General features: G+C 33.5%; 1 protein-coding gene across 2 annotated transcripts in view; it reads left to right on the top strand.

Annotated features, from left to right (window-relative positions):
* The first annotated feature begins 18,425 nt into the window (after window positions 1-18,425).
* Window positions 18,426-22,500, top strand: part of LOC137653579 (homeobox protein aristaless-like) — a 39,441-nt gene continuing 35,366 nt past the window's right edge. The window contains exon 1 of one of the 2 annotated variants that reach the window (XM_068387101.1): window positions 18,426-20,177. In XM_068387101.1, the coding sequence (XP_068243202.1) occupies window positions 19,841-20,177 (337 nt within the window). In that variant the 5' untranslated portion in view covers window positions 18,426-19,840. The remainder of the gene's footprint in view (window positions 20,178-22,500) is intronic. The other variant, XM_068387102.1, reaches the window with a different exon arrangement.

Raw genomic sequence — 22,500 nt, 5'->3', positions numbered from 1 at the left:
AATATCTTACTTGCAGAAACAACTAGAAATATGCCAATAAGCCTTACTGTAGTATACTAAAAAGTCTCATTTGAAGCATCTGTCGTTACTTTGCAAGTTTTTATGTCTGGTAATATAGATCCTTCACATTAGTGCGTTTGAGTATAACCGATTTGATTATTTGCTAGGGAGGTGTTATTAGTTGGATAATAATTTGTTTTAAGTGGATCTGTTTAAGTGGTATCGATCGTTGCAGTTCCTGTCACTCACTCTCGATGCATTTAATGAAATTATAGTTTCTTTTCCTTCCTAGTAGCACCACCACAGAGTCAATATCTCGCATGCATTAGATTTATCAATGTTTTATGAGCTCAACTTTTACCATTGAGCATCATCATCCACTAACCCTACCCATAAGTATTAAAAAAAACAGGTAATACTATAGCCAAAGTTTCAGATGCAGAATAAAGTGTAGGTTTGCTCTATCTTTTGCTGACATTCCTTTGTGCTCAAAAACTTTGGTTTCTAATATGAGGCACTCCTCTGAGCTCCTTATAAGTGGTTTTATTAAGCCAATAATGTTGAAATGTGATGCCATCCCTAGGGCCAGGGGAATGGCGGTGTATATTAGGACCGAGTACCCTGCTTCTCATAAGTCCTGCTATCAATGTAGATGTCATGAGATTTGTGGCAGGCATAACAACTTTTATTTGTGTTCCATTTACCGGAATCCAGACATTGGATGATTCTATCTTCGATTGTCTTCTTACCATTATGGCTAAGATACAAGATGATAGAAAGGCTTCTTTTGTCTTTGTTGGTGATTTTAATGCTCACCATAGGGAGTGGTTAAGTTCTATCTCTCCTACCGATCGCCATGGCTTAAGAGCTTTAGACTTTGCCTCGGAATCAGGCTGTGAGCAAATCATAAATGAAGCTACTCACAGGTCTGGTAATTGCTTGGACCTCGTATACACTGACTCCCCTGGCGTTATAACTAGTAATGTTGGTTCTCCAGTCGGGACATCTGATCATGCCTTGATTTCATTAGCAGTGAAGACTGAGCAGCCTGTCCCTGATATATCATACTCTTGTGAAATTTATATGAAATCCCAAGCAGACTGGAATGGGATTTTGCATGATCTTTTGTGCTTGAATTGGTCACAATTATATAGTAGTGTAGATCCTTTTGTCCCTTTGAATGAGAATCTAGTCAACATAATTGATAGGCGTAGCCCTTCTCGTGTGCTAAGGTACCGAGTGAAGGACAAACCGTGGTTCAATGATGATTGTAGACATGCTTATTTGGAGAAGCTGGAGGCCTATCATCTTTGGAAGGGTAACAGATCAGATTTGACCTGGAACAACTACACTCAGCTTCGAGTTTTTGCTCAGAGTGTTTATGCCTCAACGGAAAAGGAGTACAATTTAATCATAAAAGAAACCCTTTCTGGTACAACTCAGGAACATAAATGGTGGTCTACCCTTAAATCTGCACTCTTTCGTGTAGATGCAACAGTTCCTCCTTTACTTAAACCAGATAGCTCAGTCACTCACTGCCCAAAGGAAAAGGCAACCCTGTTAGCTGATGTTTTTGACAGTAAACAGAGTAATGAAAAACTTGAACTTCCTCATTCATGTTTTCCTGAGGCTAAACTAACTAGTTTAGCTTTTCGATCTCGTGAGATTGAAGCTCTGTTGATGGACCTTGATGCTTATGGAGGTGTAGACCGAAATGGCATTTTTCCTTTGTTTTTTATAAAGACAGCAGATTTCTTAGCTCCAAAGTTATCTGTTATTTTGCGCAAGTTAGCAAGAAGAGGAGCTTTTAGCACTTGTTGGAGAATTGGTAATGTTACTCCTCTATGTAAATGTGTTTGTGGTAGCTCAAGTCCCACTGATTACCGCCCAATTTCCATAACTCCCATATTATCTAAAGTTTTTTAATGTCTTCAGGCAAAACGTCTTAATAGGTTTGCTGAAGGTAATCATCTATTCCCTAGTTTACAATTTGGTTTTCGTAAAGGCCTTGGAACATGTGATGCCCTTCTTACAATCTCCAATGCTGTACAGAAATCCCTTGATTGTGGTCAGGAAGTTCGCATGATTGGTCTTGATTTTAGTGCTGCCTTTGACCGTGTTAATCATGAGGCCCTTGTTCTCAAACTGGAACAGTTGGGAGTGGGTGGGTCGTTTCTTGGCATTATTATTGATTTTTTAAGTAATAGATCTCAAAGAGTTGTGGTTGATGGGCACCATAGTGAGTAAAGGAATGTGATATCCGGTGTTCCTCAGGGTAGTGTTCTTGGCCCATTACTTTTCAAACTATATACACATGATATGTGGTTTGGCCTAGAAAACAAGCTTGTTGCATATGCAGATGATGCTACTCTCTTTGCATCAATTCCATCCCCTGAATGTAGATCTGAGGTTGGTGAACCCCTTAATAGAGATTTAGCTAAAATTAGTGCATGGTCCAAATTATGGGGTATGAAGTTGAATCCTAATAAAACTCAAAGTATGATTGTGATTAGGTCAAGGACAGTGGCTCCTCAACATCCGGATCTCAGTATTGATAATGTTTCTTTAAATGTGTATGACTTAGAATTTTAGGTGTGATTCTCCACAGCAAATTTACTTTTGAGAAACACATTAGGTCTGTGTCTTCTTCAATTGCACAAAAAATTGGCTTATTGAGAAAGTCTTACAAGATTTTCGGAGATCAATCTATTCTGAAGAAGTGTTTTAATTCTTTCATTCTACCTTGTTTTGAGTATTGTTCTCCTGTCTGGTGTTCAGCAGCTGATTCTCATCTTAATGTGTTGGACAGAAACTTACAATCTATTAAATTTCTTATTCCTGATCTAGATATTAATCTTTGGCACTGTCGTTCAATTATTTCATTATGCATGTTGCATAAGATTTTTCATAACTCTGACCACCCTTTACATTCAGATCTCCCTGGAAAATTCTATCCTGTTCGTAATACTAGGCAAGCAGTTAATTCTAATAGCCAGGCCTTCTCCATCATGAGGCTCAATACTACACAGTATTCTAGAAGTTTTGTTCAAGCTGTTATCAAGTTGTGGAATGATCTTCCTAATCGGGTAGTTGAATCGGTAGAACTTCAAAAGTTCAAAGTTGGAGCAAATGTTTTTAAGTTGACCAGGCTGACATGAGTCTTTTTATAGTTTATATATGACATATCTGTTTTTGACGTTGTTAATAGTTTATATAGAACATATCTGTTTTGACGTTGTTACTGTTTTTAGAATGATTTATTGTTAATTTATTCTCATCATTTATTTATTTCCTTATTTCCTTTCCTCACTGGGCTATTTTTCCCTATTGGAGCCCTTGGGCTTATGGCATCTTGCTTTTCCAACTAGGGTTGTAGCTTGGCTAGTAATAATAATAATAATAATACATTGAGTGGGTTGTTCCTTGTGAATGAGAGCAGCATTTGTCTCATAAAAAAACTAAACTAATATTCGTGCTGCCTAGGTGCACGTATTGTGCACAATACTAAAAATACATTGCAAGTCACGGAGAAGGCAAAGATTAAGATGGAGAATGTTTCTGTGGATGGAGGACTGGTAATGCAAAAGTGTAGCAACAAACTAACAATATAGAAGAACAGAAACTCTGTTCGAACAAGGCAGAGGAACTTGGACCAAGTGCTAGTGAAACTTTTTGAGCCATTTCAAGCCAGCAAGGGGTGGTTTGTGAATACAACCCGGTGCTTTTACTACAATATATGAAGTTGACTGGGGAGGCTGTATCTGCGGACAGTAAAACAGTAAAAGCTTTCCAGTTGGAGATAAAAGAGATCATACTGAGAAGCGTTAAAAAGTGGAGCAAGTGTGGAATAATGAGGGAATAAGTTAATTAATACTTACAGCCCTGCACATATATTATGTCTTTAACATTGAAAAAGCAGTATTATCAATTCTTGTACCAATACTTTAAAACGTAAGATATTCGTGGAAATATACTGTAACTTAGTAATTACCTAACAGTTCTGTCTTTGGTTACATTGATTTAAAAATAGTAATTATGACCCAAAAGTGTTTTTCTTCTGGAAAAACGTTCCACAACCCACCTTCATCTCTGAAGAAGAATGTTGTGCAGTGTTCATCTGACCACGCACAGAGATGATTTTGTAAGGGCTGCAAGTATCTCTATTGCCATTTAAGAATTCTTGAACTGCATCTTATACTCTGTATATCACAATAAACCTTCTAGCTTTGACAATTCTTCCCTAATATATTCACCCCCCTTTCTGAGGTTTGTTATATGGTGTTGATTTGGTCAAATACACACTGCGGTGACTTAGTAAGGTTGGCGAGTATGAATGCTACCAGAGGCAACACAAATTCATAGAATTCGGATTTTAGCGAAAATCAAGGGACGTCAATACTCATAGTGATGGTGAATTCATCAAAACCTGCTTCTGTTTATTAAATGCTTTAAGTGGTGGTTCCACCCACTCATATTTGTTTCCATCTCTATTGAAGTCAGTTATAGGAACAATAGGATAAGCGTAGTTATTCCTTTAGTCACCTATTAATCTGAAGAATGATGTCACAAGCTTCTGTGTCTTTGGTGATCATACATCCAGGATTTACATACATATTTCCTTGTCCATAGCTATTTTATCATAGCTGACTTTTTACCCTTGAAATTCAAATTCTACATAAAGTGATTTAACGCTTTGAAGGTCTGATTGTCAGTCCTGCTTCCCTCACCTTCTGGAATGGGTCTTTGACTTCCCTGATGTGCTTTTCCCTTGATGCAGTGTAAGTTAATACATCATTCGCTAAATGGCCAGTATTCTAAGCTGTGGCTTACACCTTCCTAAGCAGAGGACAGCATCTAAGCAACATTCTAGTGAACCGTTAGTATGCAATCCACACTGTGAAAGCTGTCTTCTCCTTTGGTGCATCTGCCATCGAGATCTGCCTAAATTCCTTACTCATGTCCGCTGCAGTGAAGAAATTGTCATTAATAAGAGTCCCTATCATAGCCTCTGGATCTCCCTTTGGTTGATTGTTGAATTTTGTTTTTGTATTCACTTGATATTCTTCAACACAAAATCTATTTAATCCATAAATCATACCATTGATACCTCATCTTCTATGAAGACCAAGTTCCTAGTAGTATATGATAATGGATAAATTCTTGTTCTAATTGGATTTTCCTTTTCTACCTCAATCAGATACTCTCCTAGCAAAGCCTTTCTGGATTACGCTTAAACCCCTTGATTTGCTATCAACAACTGCAATACATACCATTTCTGGTGCTTGTTTTTTTTTCTTCTGGGCTCCAAGTTCTAACTAGCTCTTCTCAATGACGGTCACACTCTGTCATCTATTTTTTTTTCGTTGTTTCTAAAAAAGAAATGGCCAATAATATGCATTATATCAAAAACATCAATTCAACTTTGTCAAAAAAAAATATCCCTAAATTATAGAAAACAAACACCATAAAATATATATAAGAAAATATTATAATTCATTTTCTGACTCATGCTTTATTTGTAACCTCAAAACGCTAATCCACCTTCTCGTTTTTGCTAACAGTATTACAACATTTTAAGGTATCTTTGTAATGTTGATCGCATTAACACATCTTGATGCAATTATGAAACGCCAAATCCATCTTTATAGGCACAACAATTTTTCTTTTTTATCATTTGCATTAACCTTTAGCATCTATGCACTGATGGTTTAATAATTTCTTCATTCTCTGTAACTTTTACCTTTGGTGACACTGATCTCTGCATCCAAATCTTGGGGGAAAAATTATATTTTATGCATTCCTTGCCCTATCATATTATTGACCTCTTCTTTTATCTAATCCTCATCCATTAAAGTTACCTATAAAACCCCTATACATATGCATCCATCTCATTTTTTTATCATTAACAATGAATAACCCGTATTCATGGCTACCATTTACCCTCAATTCTTCACGCGTGCTTATATTTACTTTCATCCTTCATTTCATATAGAACCATATAAACTTTTGTATCAATCTACGTAGCTTTTCAATGCTTTCCTCAATTAACAAATATCACATACTCCCTACTACCTCTTTTCTTAACCTCCACAAAATATCTCTCTACTCCTTAGCCCTTTTCACAAATCTTTCATTACTCCACTTAAAAAACATTCAACAGCCACTGAGGCATAATAGAACCTTGCTGAAAATCCACTTTTTCCTTAAACAAGTGGCTTTTTAGTTTGAATAATATAATGAAGGCTTCGCCCCTGTAGTAAAACTTTTGATCACTGTCAGCAAATTATCATCTGCACCACATATCACAAACTCATCTCACGTTATACCTCCTCAGCTTTGCCCTATTCTAGCTCTAGGTTATATATATATATATATATATATATATATATATATATATATATATATATATATATATATATATATAAACACAGATATTTATATGTATCATAATCATCATCACCATCATCATCCTCATTATCACCCCTATCAAGTCTACTGCTGGACAAAATCCTCAGGCGTGTTCTTTCACTCCTTCAGTTTATGGTCTTTCTATGACAGTTTACACCAACAAATTTTCTTAGTTCCCCAATCCATCGTCTTCTCTTCCTTCTCCTTCTTCTTTTGCAAACTCAATACTGTTATTCTTAATGTCCATCTATTATTTGTCATTTTCATTATATGTCCTGTAGATTTCCTTTTCTTTTTCTCACAAGTTGTTAGAATGTCTTCTACTATAGTTTCCTCTCGTGTTCAAGTTGCTCTTTTTCTGTCTCTTATTGTTATTCCCATCATTGTTCATTCCATAGCTCTTTGAGTTGTAACTAGCTCATGCTCCAAGGTTTTAGTATAGCTCAAAATTTCTGATGCATAAGTTAATACTGGTAGAACCATCTGATTAAATACTTTTCTTTTCAGAGAACGTGACATTTTACCTTTCTTAATCTTATTTGCTTTACCAAAAGCTCTCCATCCAATGTTTATCCTTCTTTTAATTTCAGTCTCATGTCCTGGGGTTACACTTAATGTCTGTCCTAAGTATGAATGTTCATTAATAATCTCTAGAGGTTCGCCCATAACCCTTATTTGTTGTCTTCATTGAACATTATCTTAGTTTTACTCATATTAATTTTCAGTCTTACATTTCTGCTTTCTCTATTCTAATCTTCTATCATCTTTTGATATTACTCCCATTATTCACGAAACACAACTATGCAAGACATTCCCCATTAATGATAATTCCTACATTTTCCTAATCTAAATTTTCAAAAATAAATTCTAGGCATGATGTGGCAATTTAAGTGAGATGGGGTCTCCCTCTCTAACTCCTTTCTCAATCGGATTCTTCTCACTAACTTTATATAGTTTTAAGATTGTTGTACTTCCTGTATAATTGGCTTCAATGTTCTAACATAAGATTCATCTATTCCTTGTCATTGAAGGGTTTTCATTACTGCTGAAGTTTTGATAGAAAAGTTTTCTCATAGTTTATAAATGTTATACATAGTGGTTGCTTTGTCATACACTGTTGATTTCTTGATTAGCTGGTTAATAACATGGATATAGTCAGTTGTTGAATGCCCAATTCTTAAGCATCTCTTTGTTGATTAGTTATCTGTCTTTCTATTCGGCCTAATATAATTTTTGCGAATATTTTATAACATTACTGAGAGTAAAATTATTGGGTGGCCATTTCTCGGGTGTTTTTTGTCTCACTTTTTGTGAAGTAGTATAATGATAAAGTTTTTCCAAATTGTAGGTATACAGTATTCTTGATGACATTTTGTGTAAAGTTAAACTAGTTTTAGTACTATAAATCTCCTCCAGCTGTTGTTATCAAATCAATTGTTAGGCCATCTTCTTCTGCTTTGCCTATTTTCATGGCTTTTAATGCTTTCTTACTTTTCCTACTGTTATGTTTAGTATCAGCTTAGGTGTTTCGTCATTTCTATTGGCAAAGTTATTTCTTATATCATATTGTATAGCATTTTATGGCAATCCTCTGCCATTTTTATCACTCAATCTATTTTGTTGACAACATATCTATTTTCGTCCTATAAAGCAAACATCAGTTGACACCCTGTTCCAAGTCTTCTTTTCATCAATTTAATGCTTTTTCCTTTATTTGGCGTTTCCTTAATTTTTATCTGATTGTGTTTACGAATTTCAAGGGTTTTTAGTTTGTTTATCACTTTGCATAGTTCTAATTCAGTTTCATCTCTCTGGTATTTCACCCTCATTTCCATTCTTTTCTTTATTAGGTTTTTGGTATTTTCTGATAGCTTTCCTTGATTTTGCGCTGATTCTAATCTAAATTTTGTTAAATTACTGTTCATTTCTTCTTTAATTGCTTCCACTTCAGCATGTATCTGGGAATACCTATTTAGTATTGCTAAACTAAACTCATTTGATTTTTCTCTTATTACAGGAAGGTTTATTTTCTTTCTTAAGATAATTTTTTCTCTCTCTTTCCGTAGAACTATTTTTTTTACTTTTTACCAAGACTTTAACTTGTTTAACATTGTTACATCTTTGACTAAATCATCTTTTACACAGAATAAAATACATTTTGTAGTATTGCAGTGTTGTAGTGTTGTAGTATTCATGCGAGTTAGATAAAAAGGCTTAGGTATTGTTCTTTTATATTTTATGATGTATTGCATCATGTTTGAGAGTGAATTTCAGAACATGTACGTTGGAATGTTCTTCAACTTGTGCTTTCAAATTTTCGAGAATATCTGGTGAGAGGAGGTTATCTTTTTGTTTATTCCGGGGACAATGGGTGGGAGGAGCTAGTTGACTGAGAGAGCCGTCTGGCATTGAGTATGTACAGTGTTTGGGAGAGTAATATTTGGCAACTTTAACGCTTTCCACTAACCCCCACGCTACCAGAACTGAATCTAGGAAGCTTCTGGAATTAGCCAAAATTTCATATGTTTGAGACAGACAGACATAGAGATTGAGTTAGAACCGCAGCTTTTACCTCTCTCTCACTCCCACTCGAAACCCAGTGTATAATCAAAAGTGTTCAGTACGTTAGTGTGTCCTCTCCTAAGTGACTGTGTGCCCCAAAGCAAATCGTGTGTGTATATATATATATATATATATATATATATATATATATATATATATATATATATTTATATATATATATATATATATATATACATATACATATATATACATATATAGATATATATGTGTGTATATATATGTATATATACATATATATACACATATATATATACTTATATAGATATATATATATATATATATATATATATATATATAAATATATACATATAATGTATATATATGTAGATATATGTAAGTTTATATATATATATATATATATATATATATATATATATATGTGTGTGTGTGTTTATATATACATATATATGTATATATACATATTTATGTATATACATATAAATATATATATATATATATATATATATATATATATACTGTATATATAAAATTTTGAAGTAACTATACGCGAAATACCTGTTTTAGTGGAGATTTCTATACCCACATAAAATCGATACTGAGAGAGAGAGAGAGAGAGAGAGAGAGAGAGAGAGAGAGAGAGAGAGAGAGAGAGAGAGAGAGATCTGGTAAAGCCATATATTTTAGATTTCCCAAAGCAGAATCCGAGACCCCTTCGGACGCCCATCCGGATATACACACCCATCAAACACTATTTGTCAGGCGCTTCACCATAAGAGATCCCGCGTATGTTCATATCCTATGAAAAGGACGCCACATGGGGAAGCACAGAGCAGAAGAAGGGAAACAGGGAGGAATAGATTAGGGAAAAGTGAGGGAAGAAGATGACATCTCGGTCAGGGCCAGAATTATTTAAAAACAGAAATACAGAATCATTTAAAAACAAAATTACAGAATTATTTAGAAACATGCAAACAATAAACAGATTCTTCTGCTAAAACAATATCTATGATCTTTCATTACATTATAATGGAACTAAAATATTCTGAAAAGTATTACTGAGTTAACATAAAAAAAATATGTAGTAAATAAATATCAGTTGAAGAGTTCCCTACTTATAAACTAATGCTACATCAAATTTCAATTGGATATCAAAACACTGCTAGTTCTACAATCATGCGATCATTTTGATCCTCTGATTCTTCATAAAATTATTCCCCTAAAAGATTATCAAAAAACGCACCTCAGTCATAACAATTTTCTTAATAGCAATAACCATCATTACCCAGTATGAGAATCGTCATAATAATACCATTATACATTAGATTGAGGTCAAACCTAAAGTCATTATCCAGTTTGGACTGTACATAGTCTGGTTTGAAAAAAAAGGTCTATCGAAGTACCTCGGTAGACTGACTATCTATCTCTCTACCTATCTACACACATGTGTGTGTGTATGTATGCTTACCCTAATAAGGTATGATCTGAATATTTTTCTCTTTAATTAAAGATCCTTTTGTTTTCAGCTCTTTTATATTACTTCAAAACCAACAATATTTCAGGATGTCGTAGCTATACAACCAAGACAATAATATAACAGCAGCACTAAGTTTTTTGGAATTATCGCACATATGTAATTTAGGTGGCGAAAAAAAAAACTTAGAGGCACAGGTAACGCCAAGTATTGTAAAAATTTAAGCCTCAAAAAGTATATTAATTGGCTTTACACAATAAATTACAAAACAGAAGTACGGTGTGAGATTGGGAAATTAAATAAGCTCTTGTTATCTCATATATCTCATATCTGTGAGAAACGAATATGTTACAGGAGTAGCAACATTTGCTTACTGTGCTAACTTATTATCAAGACTAACAATCGTGTTGCTAATATAGACTCAGAGCTAAATAGCATTTTGTAAAACATTTCTATAATATTTCTGTTTGCAAAAATATTGTTATTGAGATAAGGTAGTCTCATGTTTATTTGAGCAAGTTTGAACTCAAATCTATTTCCAACATTATATCAGACTTCAGTGATTATAATGAAAAAGTTGATTTCTAGACTGAAAGTACTTAATAAAGGGTTTACATATTAATATTTCACTGACTTTAAAAAGCACTGGAGGAGTAAAATTTGGATAACAATTTTTGCAATCAACTTTTTATAGAGCACTACAGACCAAGAGCATTGTTGTATAATACTCCATCATCAGAAAGAAAAACCGACAGAATATAAAATTTCCTGAACAATGCTAAAAACAAAAAACAAGAATTTTAACTAGTTCAACTCTGCATGCCATCAAGGACTTTTTTTTTTATGTACCTTGAATGTATACATTTCTTGAAAGGTAGCTAAGAAGTACAGTACTTTAAAGCGTCAAAGACGCCATAAAAAGCTGTTTTGTCGTTAGGATTGATGGCCTAAATATTTGTCATCGACCTATTAAGAAATTGTTAACGTACAAGACTCAATTGAAAAACTAAGGCGATTTGTTGGTCTTAATTGTGTCTAGAAATGATTTAACATTATTTATTTTATGGTAACTTTCACGAAAAATTCTATCTTTCATCTTGAAGTTCTTACTATAGCCTTGTATTAAACCATTTCTGCTTATCATAATCTGACTTTCTGCTTAAATTCTCCAATCAAGTTTAATTACTGGAAGATATTCCTAATGTTTTCCTTGGAATAAAAGAAAACGAAATTGTGATAAATTTTGGTAAGATCCATTACGAGTTGAAGGTCGATTTTTTTCCAGTTGCTATAATTTTAAAACTGTGATTGTATCCCTGTAGACAAAAGTTTATAGCCTCGTTGTTCTTTCAATTATAGGACTGGAAATCAACTGAATCATCAAGAACCTCATGGTTATGGCACAGCAGTTGGTGGCTACCTATTTTAGAATTAGCAGGCTTTATACTAACGCAGATCTTCGCTCATGGGTGGCCAGTACATCGGGTGAAATGTTATAAGGAATAAAAGGTTTATTATATACAGAAGACCCAAATCCACAGCGATTAGAGGTGCCAGTAAACAAAAAGTAATTGGCTTCAATTATGACAGACACATGTGTTACCACTATATCCAGAATAACATTATTGGAAACGTAGATTGGCTTTTCTATTCCATGGAGGCAGATGTTTTTTCTAGCAAAAATTAAAAAAGGCCTTTTCCTTTTCCTTCACATACTTTAAAACTCCTGCCACACCCACTGGTGACTCCATACTTCAACATTTTAATCACAGTCTTTATAGCCTCAAATGGTACTTCAATAAGCATTCTCAAATTTGTGCTATGCCTTTACAATCTTCCATTATTCAGGATTGGTACATTTTATTATTCACATTCATCCAATATCACAAATAATCACGCAAACTATTTATAAAGCTCAATTCAAACAGTATCTCTCTATTCTTATTTTTTATTTTGATGTCCAACTAATGATATAAACCTAATCTTTCGCTTTTCCTATAATTCTCTTAAGAGCAACTTACTATTTTTCATTGAGTAATTGTTCATCTCCTCCGATTTAATTTATTACTTGCCTTCTACTCCCCTTTAATTGTCATCCTAACCATCCTAGTCATCTTCTAATATACCTATTATTGCACCTAAAATATATATTGTTTTCTCTTTGACTATCTTTCATTTCTTCAAAAACCCCCTTTGATTATTTTTACTTCTATTGTTTATATACACATTACCAGATGTCCTCTTGCTGTCTCTATAAGTTCAGCATGAAATTCTATAACCCTCTCATCTACAACTTCAACATCAGTGTCTTTAACCCAAGCCCATATTACATTTATTTTTTCAAACTTGCTTTTCTTACTTTCTTTTCTATCAAAGTCATTCATCATACTATTTAAAGCCCTATTTTCACCAACGACGCTACCCCATGAACCCAAATCTATTTTAACTTTCTTTTAAAACAAATAACTATCTCTTGTTTTTTGTAAACACACACACACACACACACACACTCACGCACAAGACAATATGCTCTTGTATCACAATTTATATCAAAACCCCCAAAATAAGACGTATACCTAAAAAATCCGCATTAGCGAATAATGAATTACATTGACGAGACAAACCTCTATTCTTTCTCTCAATCTTAGCAACACATCAGATTACTTTTGATATGTAGGAAGAACTCTTAATAGTAACGAAAAACCCTCGGTAGTCTACGCCATTCACTATTCTTCCCGGGTAAACAAACAATACTTCGGAATCTTTCTTTTTCTTTTTTTTTTCTGTGTGAGAGGAAACCCGGCCGGTTCCATCTCTCAAAAGCAAGACAGGGGTGAGAAACAACAGGGTGTGACTGGAGGTAGAAAACAAGGGGGGAGGGGGGAAACGACACAGCAAATGGAAGTGGAGGATATTAATATCTTCAAGAGAGAGAGAGAGAGAGAGAGAGAGAGAGAGAGAGAGAGAGAGAGAGAGAGAGAGAATATATATATATATATATATATATATATATATATATATATATATATATATATATTTCTTTTATCTAGTGCAATCACTATAATCATTGATGTCGATTAAATTTTCAGTATCGTTACTAATATTATCATCATTTATTATTATTATTATCATTATTATTATTATTATCATTATTATTATTATTATTATTATTATTATTATTATTATTATTATTATTATTATTATTAAAAGAGAGAGAGAGAGAGAGAGAGAGAGAGAGAGAGAGAGAGAGAGAGAGAGAGAGAGAGAGAGAGAGAGAGAGAGAGAGAGAGAGAGAATAAATTTCTTGGTGTTTCCTGCTTAGTATATCAGCTGGTCGATTTATCGAATACGTTGCTGTCTTCCATAAGGAATTATCATCAGTTATTCTGTTCATTGTATCTTCTTATTCACAATGTTCTCGTATGTCATAAGATTCCCCTCATATATTATTTCATTTTTTTGTTCATTAATCTACATTTTGCACATATATACTTCTGCACCTTTTATTGTTCCATCATGACGGCAACTTGAAGACAATAGGAGATAAACTTTTTAATTTTGAATATTACACACACACTCACACACACAAACACACAGACACACAGACACACACACACACACATATATATATATATATATATATATATAAATATATAATATATATATACATACAGAGAGAGAGAGAGAGAGAGAGAGAGAGAGAGAGAGAGAGAGAGAGAGAGAGAGAGAGAGAGAGAATATGTATATATATATATATATATATATATATATATATATATATATACATATATATAAAGAGAGGGAAAGAGAGAAAGAATATGCATATATATATATATATATATATATATATATATATACATGTATATATATACATATATACGTATATATATATATATATATATATATATATATATATATATATATGCTCAAAATATCTATTTCAAAAGTGAATAAATACGTCATTTATAAATAAAAAACAGAAGCACTTGCAGTCTTTATTAACAAAACAGCAATGTCATTCTTCAAGTGTCTGTAAAAGCTTAAACTTTAACAGAGGCAAGATAAAGAGGAAAGAATGTGTAAACGGACATATTGGGTAAATCACTTGTCAAGCCAAGACGGTAAAAGTGATTTTGTAATCAAAGCTAGAATTCGATACTTTGAAACTGTATTCCGGGGAGAGACTATCTTAAGGACAAAATTAGTACTGTAATATTTCTTGTGCCTGATCTCATTATTAATCTTTGACATAAGCCTCTAGTAAATGTTTTGTACTTAGTGTTTCCTACATTATTATTATCATCCACCACGTAATACAAGTAAATCAGTCATTTATAAATAACTTGCATTTTTTCATTAGGTTTCCAAATTATGGAAAGGTTTTCTCATTCGTGTAACCGAATTAAAGAAACTTCAGTTCAAATTGAGAATTTTTTTTTTTATTTTTATTTTTATTCCTTTTTTTTTTATCATTTGAACTGTCTCACAGAAGTCTCAATTCATGTATTTTTATTCTTCTTACATTGTTCATCTTTATTTCTGTACTGTACTTTCATTTTTCTTTCTGGCTACTCTTCTTATAGGAATCCGTTGAGCTTGGAAATTTAATCTTTAATTAGGGTTGCAATTTTCTTTTTAACAACAACAACAACAACAACAATACCAGAAATAAGAATGATATAATAGTGATGTTGATAATAATAACGATAACATAAGGAAAAATTGGAACGATAGCGTTGAATACCACATTAAAATATTGCACTTTTTAGCACTGAGAAAATCAAAAGTTTGAGTCAGAAAATAGGACATTCAGCTGTACTAAGCAGCATTTAATCTGTAAAAATGCTAAAATAGGATTCAAGAAACTGCTTTAAGAAGGATAGAATCATGGGAATGATTCTTCATAATACCTTCGCTTCGATATAAGAAATTTATATAAAGTTTAAGATTAATACAGCTTTTTCCCATCACAATGAAACCCCCTTTTGTAGCTTGTCAATATATATATATATATATATGTATATATATATATATATATATATATATATATATATATATATATATATATATATATATATGTATATATATATATATATATATATATATATATATATATATATATATGTATATATATATATATATATATGTATATATATATATATATATATATATATATATATATACATATATATATATATATATATATATATATATATATATATATATATAAATAAATATATATATACTGTATATATATATATATATATACTGTATATATATATATATATATATATATATACATATATATATATATATATATATATATATATATATATATATATACAAATATATACATATGTATATATATGTTAAATTTTGCACATTTGGACGTGTTTTTCATATTCAAATAAGCTATATATTTTTTATACATTAATGCCTGGATTCTCTTAACGATCTCGGGATCAGACCCGCAGGCGAAATTACACAAAGACAACAGTTTCTGACAGACGGGAGACGAACCCTGGTCCAGGAAACTTGTATGAACAGTGACTTACCCCTTGGCCACGAAGAAAGATAGTCAATGACAATTCTTCTGTACTTATATCTGTCGAATTAGCTACGATGATGAAGATGGGTTGATTCCAATTCTAAGTACAAAAAACGTTAATTCGACAGATATAAGTACAGAAGGATTGTCATTGTTTTATCTTTCTTCGTGGCCAAGTGGTAAGTCACTGTTCATACAAGTTTCCTGTACCAGGGTTCGTCTCCCGTCCGTCAGAAACTGTTGTCTTTGTGCTATTTCGCCTGCGGGTCTGATCCCGAGATCGTTAAGAGAATCCAGGCATTAATGTATCAAAAATATATGGCTTATTTGAGTATATATATATATATATATATATATATATATATATATATATATATATATATATATATATATATATATATATATATATATATATATATATATTTAAATATATACACACACATAAATTTAAGATCCATTTTAACTTTGTTACTTATCTTAAAATATTTTATATTTTTTATTTATTCCGGCTTTCAATATAATGTATTTATTTCCTTATATATCCTTTTTACAATGCTACTTTAGGTTGCATACGTACTCAGAGATATCATACATACATGTACACACACACACACGTATATATATATATATATATATATATATATATATATATATATATATATATATATATATACAGGCTACATATCTATTTATACATATGCATACGTATTATGTATATGTATATTGGTTTCCTATGAAACAAAGATATATTTTACATATAGACCTCAGCATTTCAGATGAACTTTTGAGTCTTTTTTTAATATCGGTGTTGGTAATATGGAAGACATTAAAGTCTTTGCTGATAACTAACAATGTTGATTTTATGCTCTGTCCAAAAAATTAAGTTTTTCAACAATCATGACTTTAATTTTCTTAAAACAATACTTCCTTTTAATCATCGATGATGTATCGGAGCTGTTACCATAATTTGATGAATCACTCCCTATCATGTTGTCAATTCCTATTTATTATTGTATACGTTTTTCCTTTCAATATCTATTCAATCTCTGTTCTTTGTTCTACCATCCGATTTATTGTTATTTATTTTCATAACTTCATTTCATCATTTTCTTCTTTTCTAAATTTCCTTTCCTTTCCTTTCCTTTTCTTTTCATTGTGTTATTTTTTTTTTTTTTAAATTTTCCCTCTCTTATGCTTTAACCTTTTTTTCTTCCTATAAGCCTACTAGATTTGCAGTATTCTACCAATTTGCCAAGCTTATTCTTAATTGTTTTATATTCCTAATCTGTTTACTGTATCTATTCTTCCACTTTATTTATCTTATTCTTCCCCTGTTACGTTGATTATTCTTCCCATCTGTGTTTGAAGGTTATCAATGGTGCAGAGCACGTCCTGCTAAGTTGATGGTGACTTGATCTACTGGAACTAGTTTATAAGCACTACTTAGATCGAATTTGGCAATAGTCCCATTTAGGTCTTTTAATCGATTTATGGCCCGCAGCTAAAAGAGAGAGAGAGAGAGAGAGAGAGAGAGAGAGAGAGAGAGAGAGAGAGAGAGAGAGAGAGAGAGAGAGAGAATTATACTTTGTAAATAATTTAAGCAAATAGTACATTACTTGTTGTTATGGTTATTAGTTAGATCTTGGAACAATATTTCCTCAATGTGTCTAAAATCATATTTTCATTAGATTACTTTTAAATTGGGCAAAGACTTTTCACTCCTAGAAATTACAAGAGAAGAGTTTCTTCAACGTGAACATCGGTCCATTATCAATATTGTAATATACAGATTGGTATGTCTCGTAATAGTTTCCATGAAATTACCTTAAATCTCAGTCAATTCTACCTCTATTACATCTCGTATTTATTTGCACCATCAATTTATTCATTTCAGTCAACATAACTTCCTTCTCTCTCTCTCTCTCTCCTCCCCCCACCGGCTCCCTCCTCCTCTTCCTCGTCCTGCTGGCGTTTGTGTTTGTGTCTCCTGGACTGAGTGGAAGCGTGGCCTATCTGTGCTGGCTAATGCTAAGATAATACATGCATAACCAATCTCCCCCAGCTCACACCAATACTCCAATGGTGTGGGTGCCGACCGTCAATTCTCCAACTCTATGGTTGCAACGTGTGTCTTTATCATCCCACTTTATATGAGACTCCAGCTCTCCACCAGCTCACTTCCTTGCTTGATTAAAGCTCAGATAAACCCCCGTGACTGTAAAAATAACGCTTAGAGGCTATTTTTACAAACAATGTCGATCCTGAAGGCGTTAAGCATTTTCCAATCATGTGTAACTTGTTCACACCATGATAAAAGGGAGAAATCGATTAGGCCCTTCCCCTCGGGCGTGATTGGCTGGAGGTGGGTGGAGGGCGCGAGGCAATTGGTCACCGGGTGGAAGTGGGCGGAGTCAGGTATGATCCCGGCTGCTCACTGACACGGTGTTATGATTGTAACAAGAGGCATGGATGATTCTTGTTATATTTCATTCTGGCATGATCGCTGTCGGCGCTAACACCTGCAGCGAGAGGGAGGGAGACACCACTCTCACACCATCGAACCCCTTTAAGGACTCGTTTCGTACACGTTTTCGGACACACTCGTGGTACGAGCCACCCTCGGGCCACTTCACGAGTTAATGTGTGAGATGTTGGGAGACGAAGTCATGTGTTAGACTATACCAAGCGGACTTTGCCAGTTTAAAAATAATCCTTCCCGCGCTCACGAGAGAGATTACCAGTTCAAAGTGACTTAACGAAACTCAAGACGGAAAGAAGACCCGGGCATTATACTTGTTTTTCTTTTCTTTTTCCTCTTTCGTCTAGTGATTACGCAGAAGGGTATTAAATATAACTGCAAACCGAGACGAAACAAACGAAAAAAAAGTGGTAACGCACAAAAAACAACTAGAAGTGAGTATAAATTGAATACGCGTGGTTGCCCTTCATCACACCATAAACCAGCTAAATGGTCGGGCGGTAAAAAAAGTTTCGTAATAACTTCGTAGTAACTCATTTGTTTATGGGATAAGTGAGGACACGTAGGGCCCATCTGGAACGACCTTTTACCGTAACTAAACGTAACAAGAGTTTGACACGGCCGAAGACTTTTTTTTTTCTTTTCCTGGGCCCGCTGTGTGGGCGTGGTGAGAGCAGTGGTCCGGAGGGAAGTGTTCTGTGACTGAACAGGTGGGCGTGGCTGTAATATTTTCTAATTACCTGAGACTTTGCCTTGGAGCGCCTAAAGGTTTTAGGTGCCGGCAACTTGCAATTACGACCGTTTAAACGCCATAAAGGACACGAACTTTGGAGAAAGATAAGACCTAATGATGTCTTATCTTTAGAGTTAACTAATGCATGGTCATCGATTCTCTTAAAGGCATTTACTTATATACAGGAGAGAATTTCAGCCCTCAACGTGTCTTGAGGAAAGAAAGAACCGTCGGTCAGTTGCCCTAGGAGACTAAAACAGCTGTTGCTTCTCCTTCATGATCAGTTGAAGAACTTCTATAAAAAGTAATTCACGAATAATGACTGACTAACATGAAAAGTATTTCTACTATTGGGGAAACGAACTGATGTATCATTGTAGTATGTTGAAATGTGAATGCACGATATAAAGGGACAGGAAAAGTGATGATTGAGATGAATCATAACATTTGTGTATAAAAATTGATGAAATATTAACTTTTAACTGAACACTGGTATCGATTGTGCACACTTGTAGATCACTTGGTCGAGAGCAACGTCTGGAAGTGGGCGTTAGCACTCAAGAGTCATCTCCTGAGGGACATCCTCTGGCCAGAGGAATCTTTATCATCATCATCATCCTCTTCAGTGGGTGTAAGGCCCTGCTCGAACGGCCGGCCATGGGCGAGGCGAGAAGTGGGCGAGGAGGAGAGGTCCATCTGCCAGGGCTAAACTATCTACATCCCGTCCACGTCCTGTCCCAGCTATCACGCCCAATCCCGCTGCCCATGGGCGTCTCGCCTTTCGGCTTGGCTCATGCCTTCGCGCCCACGCTGCCACCCACGCCGCCGCTTCCTCATGCTCTTAAAATGATGAGCGGGGGGATGGGGGGCATGTATTCGTGGGGCTTTAATCTCCAGGGCCCCATGATGTCCCCTCTTCGACCAGGCGGTCCTCTGGGGAGGAGTCTCGCCTCTCCCGAACGACAACTCGACCTTAGGAATGACGATGGTAAAGGTGAGGGGGAGGAAGGGTGGGGAGTGGAGGGGAGGGGATGTCATTAGAGAGAGGGAGAGAGAAGGGGACAGATTTTATGATGATCTGAAAATACTGAAGGATGCTTGTTTAACTGACTGCGTTTATGTGTGTTTCCTTGTGAATCATATTTTGCATCTCTTGTGTTTACATTGAATGAAAAGGAACAATTATGATCGAATGTTATTTTTGATATTTACAAATCACCTTTAATAGATATGAATGGTAGTATAAAGTTAATTTTTTTCCCACATAACCTTTGCTTTTAACCTCGTAACAGCTACAAAATATTATGAACTGTAATGAGATGAGGAAAGGAATCATCCTAGAATCACCTCATACAACGTTATTAACAAATATTGATCCTTTTGAATTTATATTCTGTTTTTATTAGCCATAATATCATTTCATTGAATTCCCAATTAATTTTAGATTCATTGTGTAATTTTAAGCAATTTTTCTACTAGAAAATGTAAGAGGTACTGCCATACACGCTAGCTGTTTTGTAATATGAAATAGGAAACATGGTTTAATTTACTGTCAGTGCAATGAAATAAATTTATGTTTTTTATTATTTTTCAAAAGAAATTTACAATTGAAGAGAACAAAAATTATCATTACCCACTTAACTTTGAGGGTAGACTTTAAAAAATAAGGAAAAACAGAACTGACGTTTTAAGAGTCCTGCTCTTTTCAGATGTTTTGTCATAATTAATTTAAAAAAAATCCTTCTTTACTAAAAATTCTAAATCTCTGAGATTCAATAAAATCTATATCAAATATTTAGCTATAAGGTAAGACTTCATCATTTATCATGTAAGGACTAAGGATAATTTCATGAAATAATGATTTATTACTCGAGACTGATATGTGTAAGTCAAACCTCTATTAATTATCTTTTCACATTTATTAACACCTCAGAAAAATCATTAAAATAACATTCAAGTTTTTTGGCAATTCATCATCAGTAAATATGCAGGCACACTCACATATATATCGTACTGTCATATAAAACAGCTGAAACATCGGGCGTCACCCCTTTCAAAGATGTGTATATACAGTGTATATTATATATGTATGTGTATATGTATGTGTATGTATATATATATATATATATATATATATATATATATATATATGCATATATATATGTAAATATATGTATGTATGTACACACACACACACATACACACACATATATATATATATATATATATATATATATATATATATATATATATATATATATATATAAATTATATATATATTAATGCATAAAACTATCAGTGATATAATTCTAATTCTATTTTTTTCCTATTGTTTTATTTTCTGCATACATTTTCTGATCTGTACCTTTCGGGTAAGTTTCAACCGGGTTTGAGCAGCGCTGGAACACTTTGTTACTATCCCATAACTTCATATAAAGACAAAATAAATTTGATAATTCATCTAAAAAACTTATAATGCAGAAGAAATCTATTCTTCTAATACAATTTCACTTTTCATCGAGGAGTTATAATAGGAGAAACTTCTATTCCTTAAAAAAATACTTTGGTCAAACTTTCTTAAATTGCATTGAAAGGTAATTTCCGTCTATTGTTTTGCGAATATAATTGGGTTTCTATTGCAATGCAAAATATTACCCAGGTTTCCATAACGGGATTTAATAGCCAATTCTTGAATATACTCCAATAATGCATAAAATGTATAACGCTGTATCGAAGTCTGCGTTTTCTAACGTGGGGCTATACAGAAAAAGGGAGGATCTGAACAAAACAATAATTAATGAGATTTTTTTCAAGACGTGGAAGAGGGAAAAGTCGGTAATTAACTCGCTTCCTTAAGTAGAATTTCATTAAGAACGTTTGTTTGATGGTTAAATTGTAGAAAGACTAATTTAATTCCCGAACGATTAATTACAAATTTTGAGTAATAATGGAGTAAAAGTCGTGATAAGATGTTTATGGAAGTCTTAAAAAATGATAAAGTTCCTTGGTCATAATTCTTGATTAATAATAGAAAGAGACTTACGATATCCTACAGTAATGGGTTGTGATGAAAATTGTTCACTGAAATATAAGTGCCATGATATATTATGACGCAAATCAAATAAAAGAGCAATAACAAAAGCTAATGAACAGAAACAGAGACTAGAATGAGAAACAGAAAAAGCAGAAATGACGAAGGTAAAATTTCACACCCCAAGACGAAATTCAAGGCAATGGTCACGGATGTCTCCATTGATGAAGCAATTTCGTATGTAGCAACAGCAAATAGGTCGAAGATTTTCTAGTTAAGACTGAAA

The sequence above is a fragment of the Palaemon carinicauda genome, chromosome 14 (genome assembly GCF_036898095.1).
Source record: "Palaemon carinicauda isolate YSFRI2023 chromosome 14, ASM3689809v2, whole genome shotgun sequence".
Taxonomy (NCBI): Eukaryota; Metazoa; Arthropoda; class Malacostraca; order Decapoda; family Palaemonidae; genus Palaemon; species Palaemon carinicauda.
The sequence above is the reverse complement of the archived record's forward strand: the minus strand, read 5'-3'. Positions and strand labels throughout refer to the sequence as shown.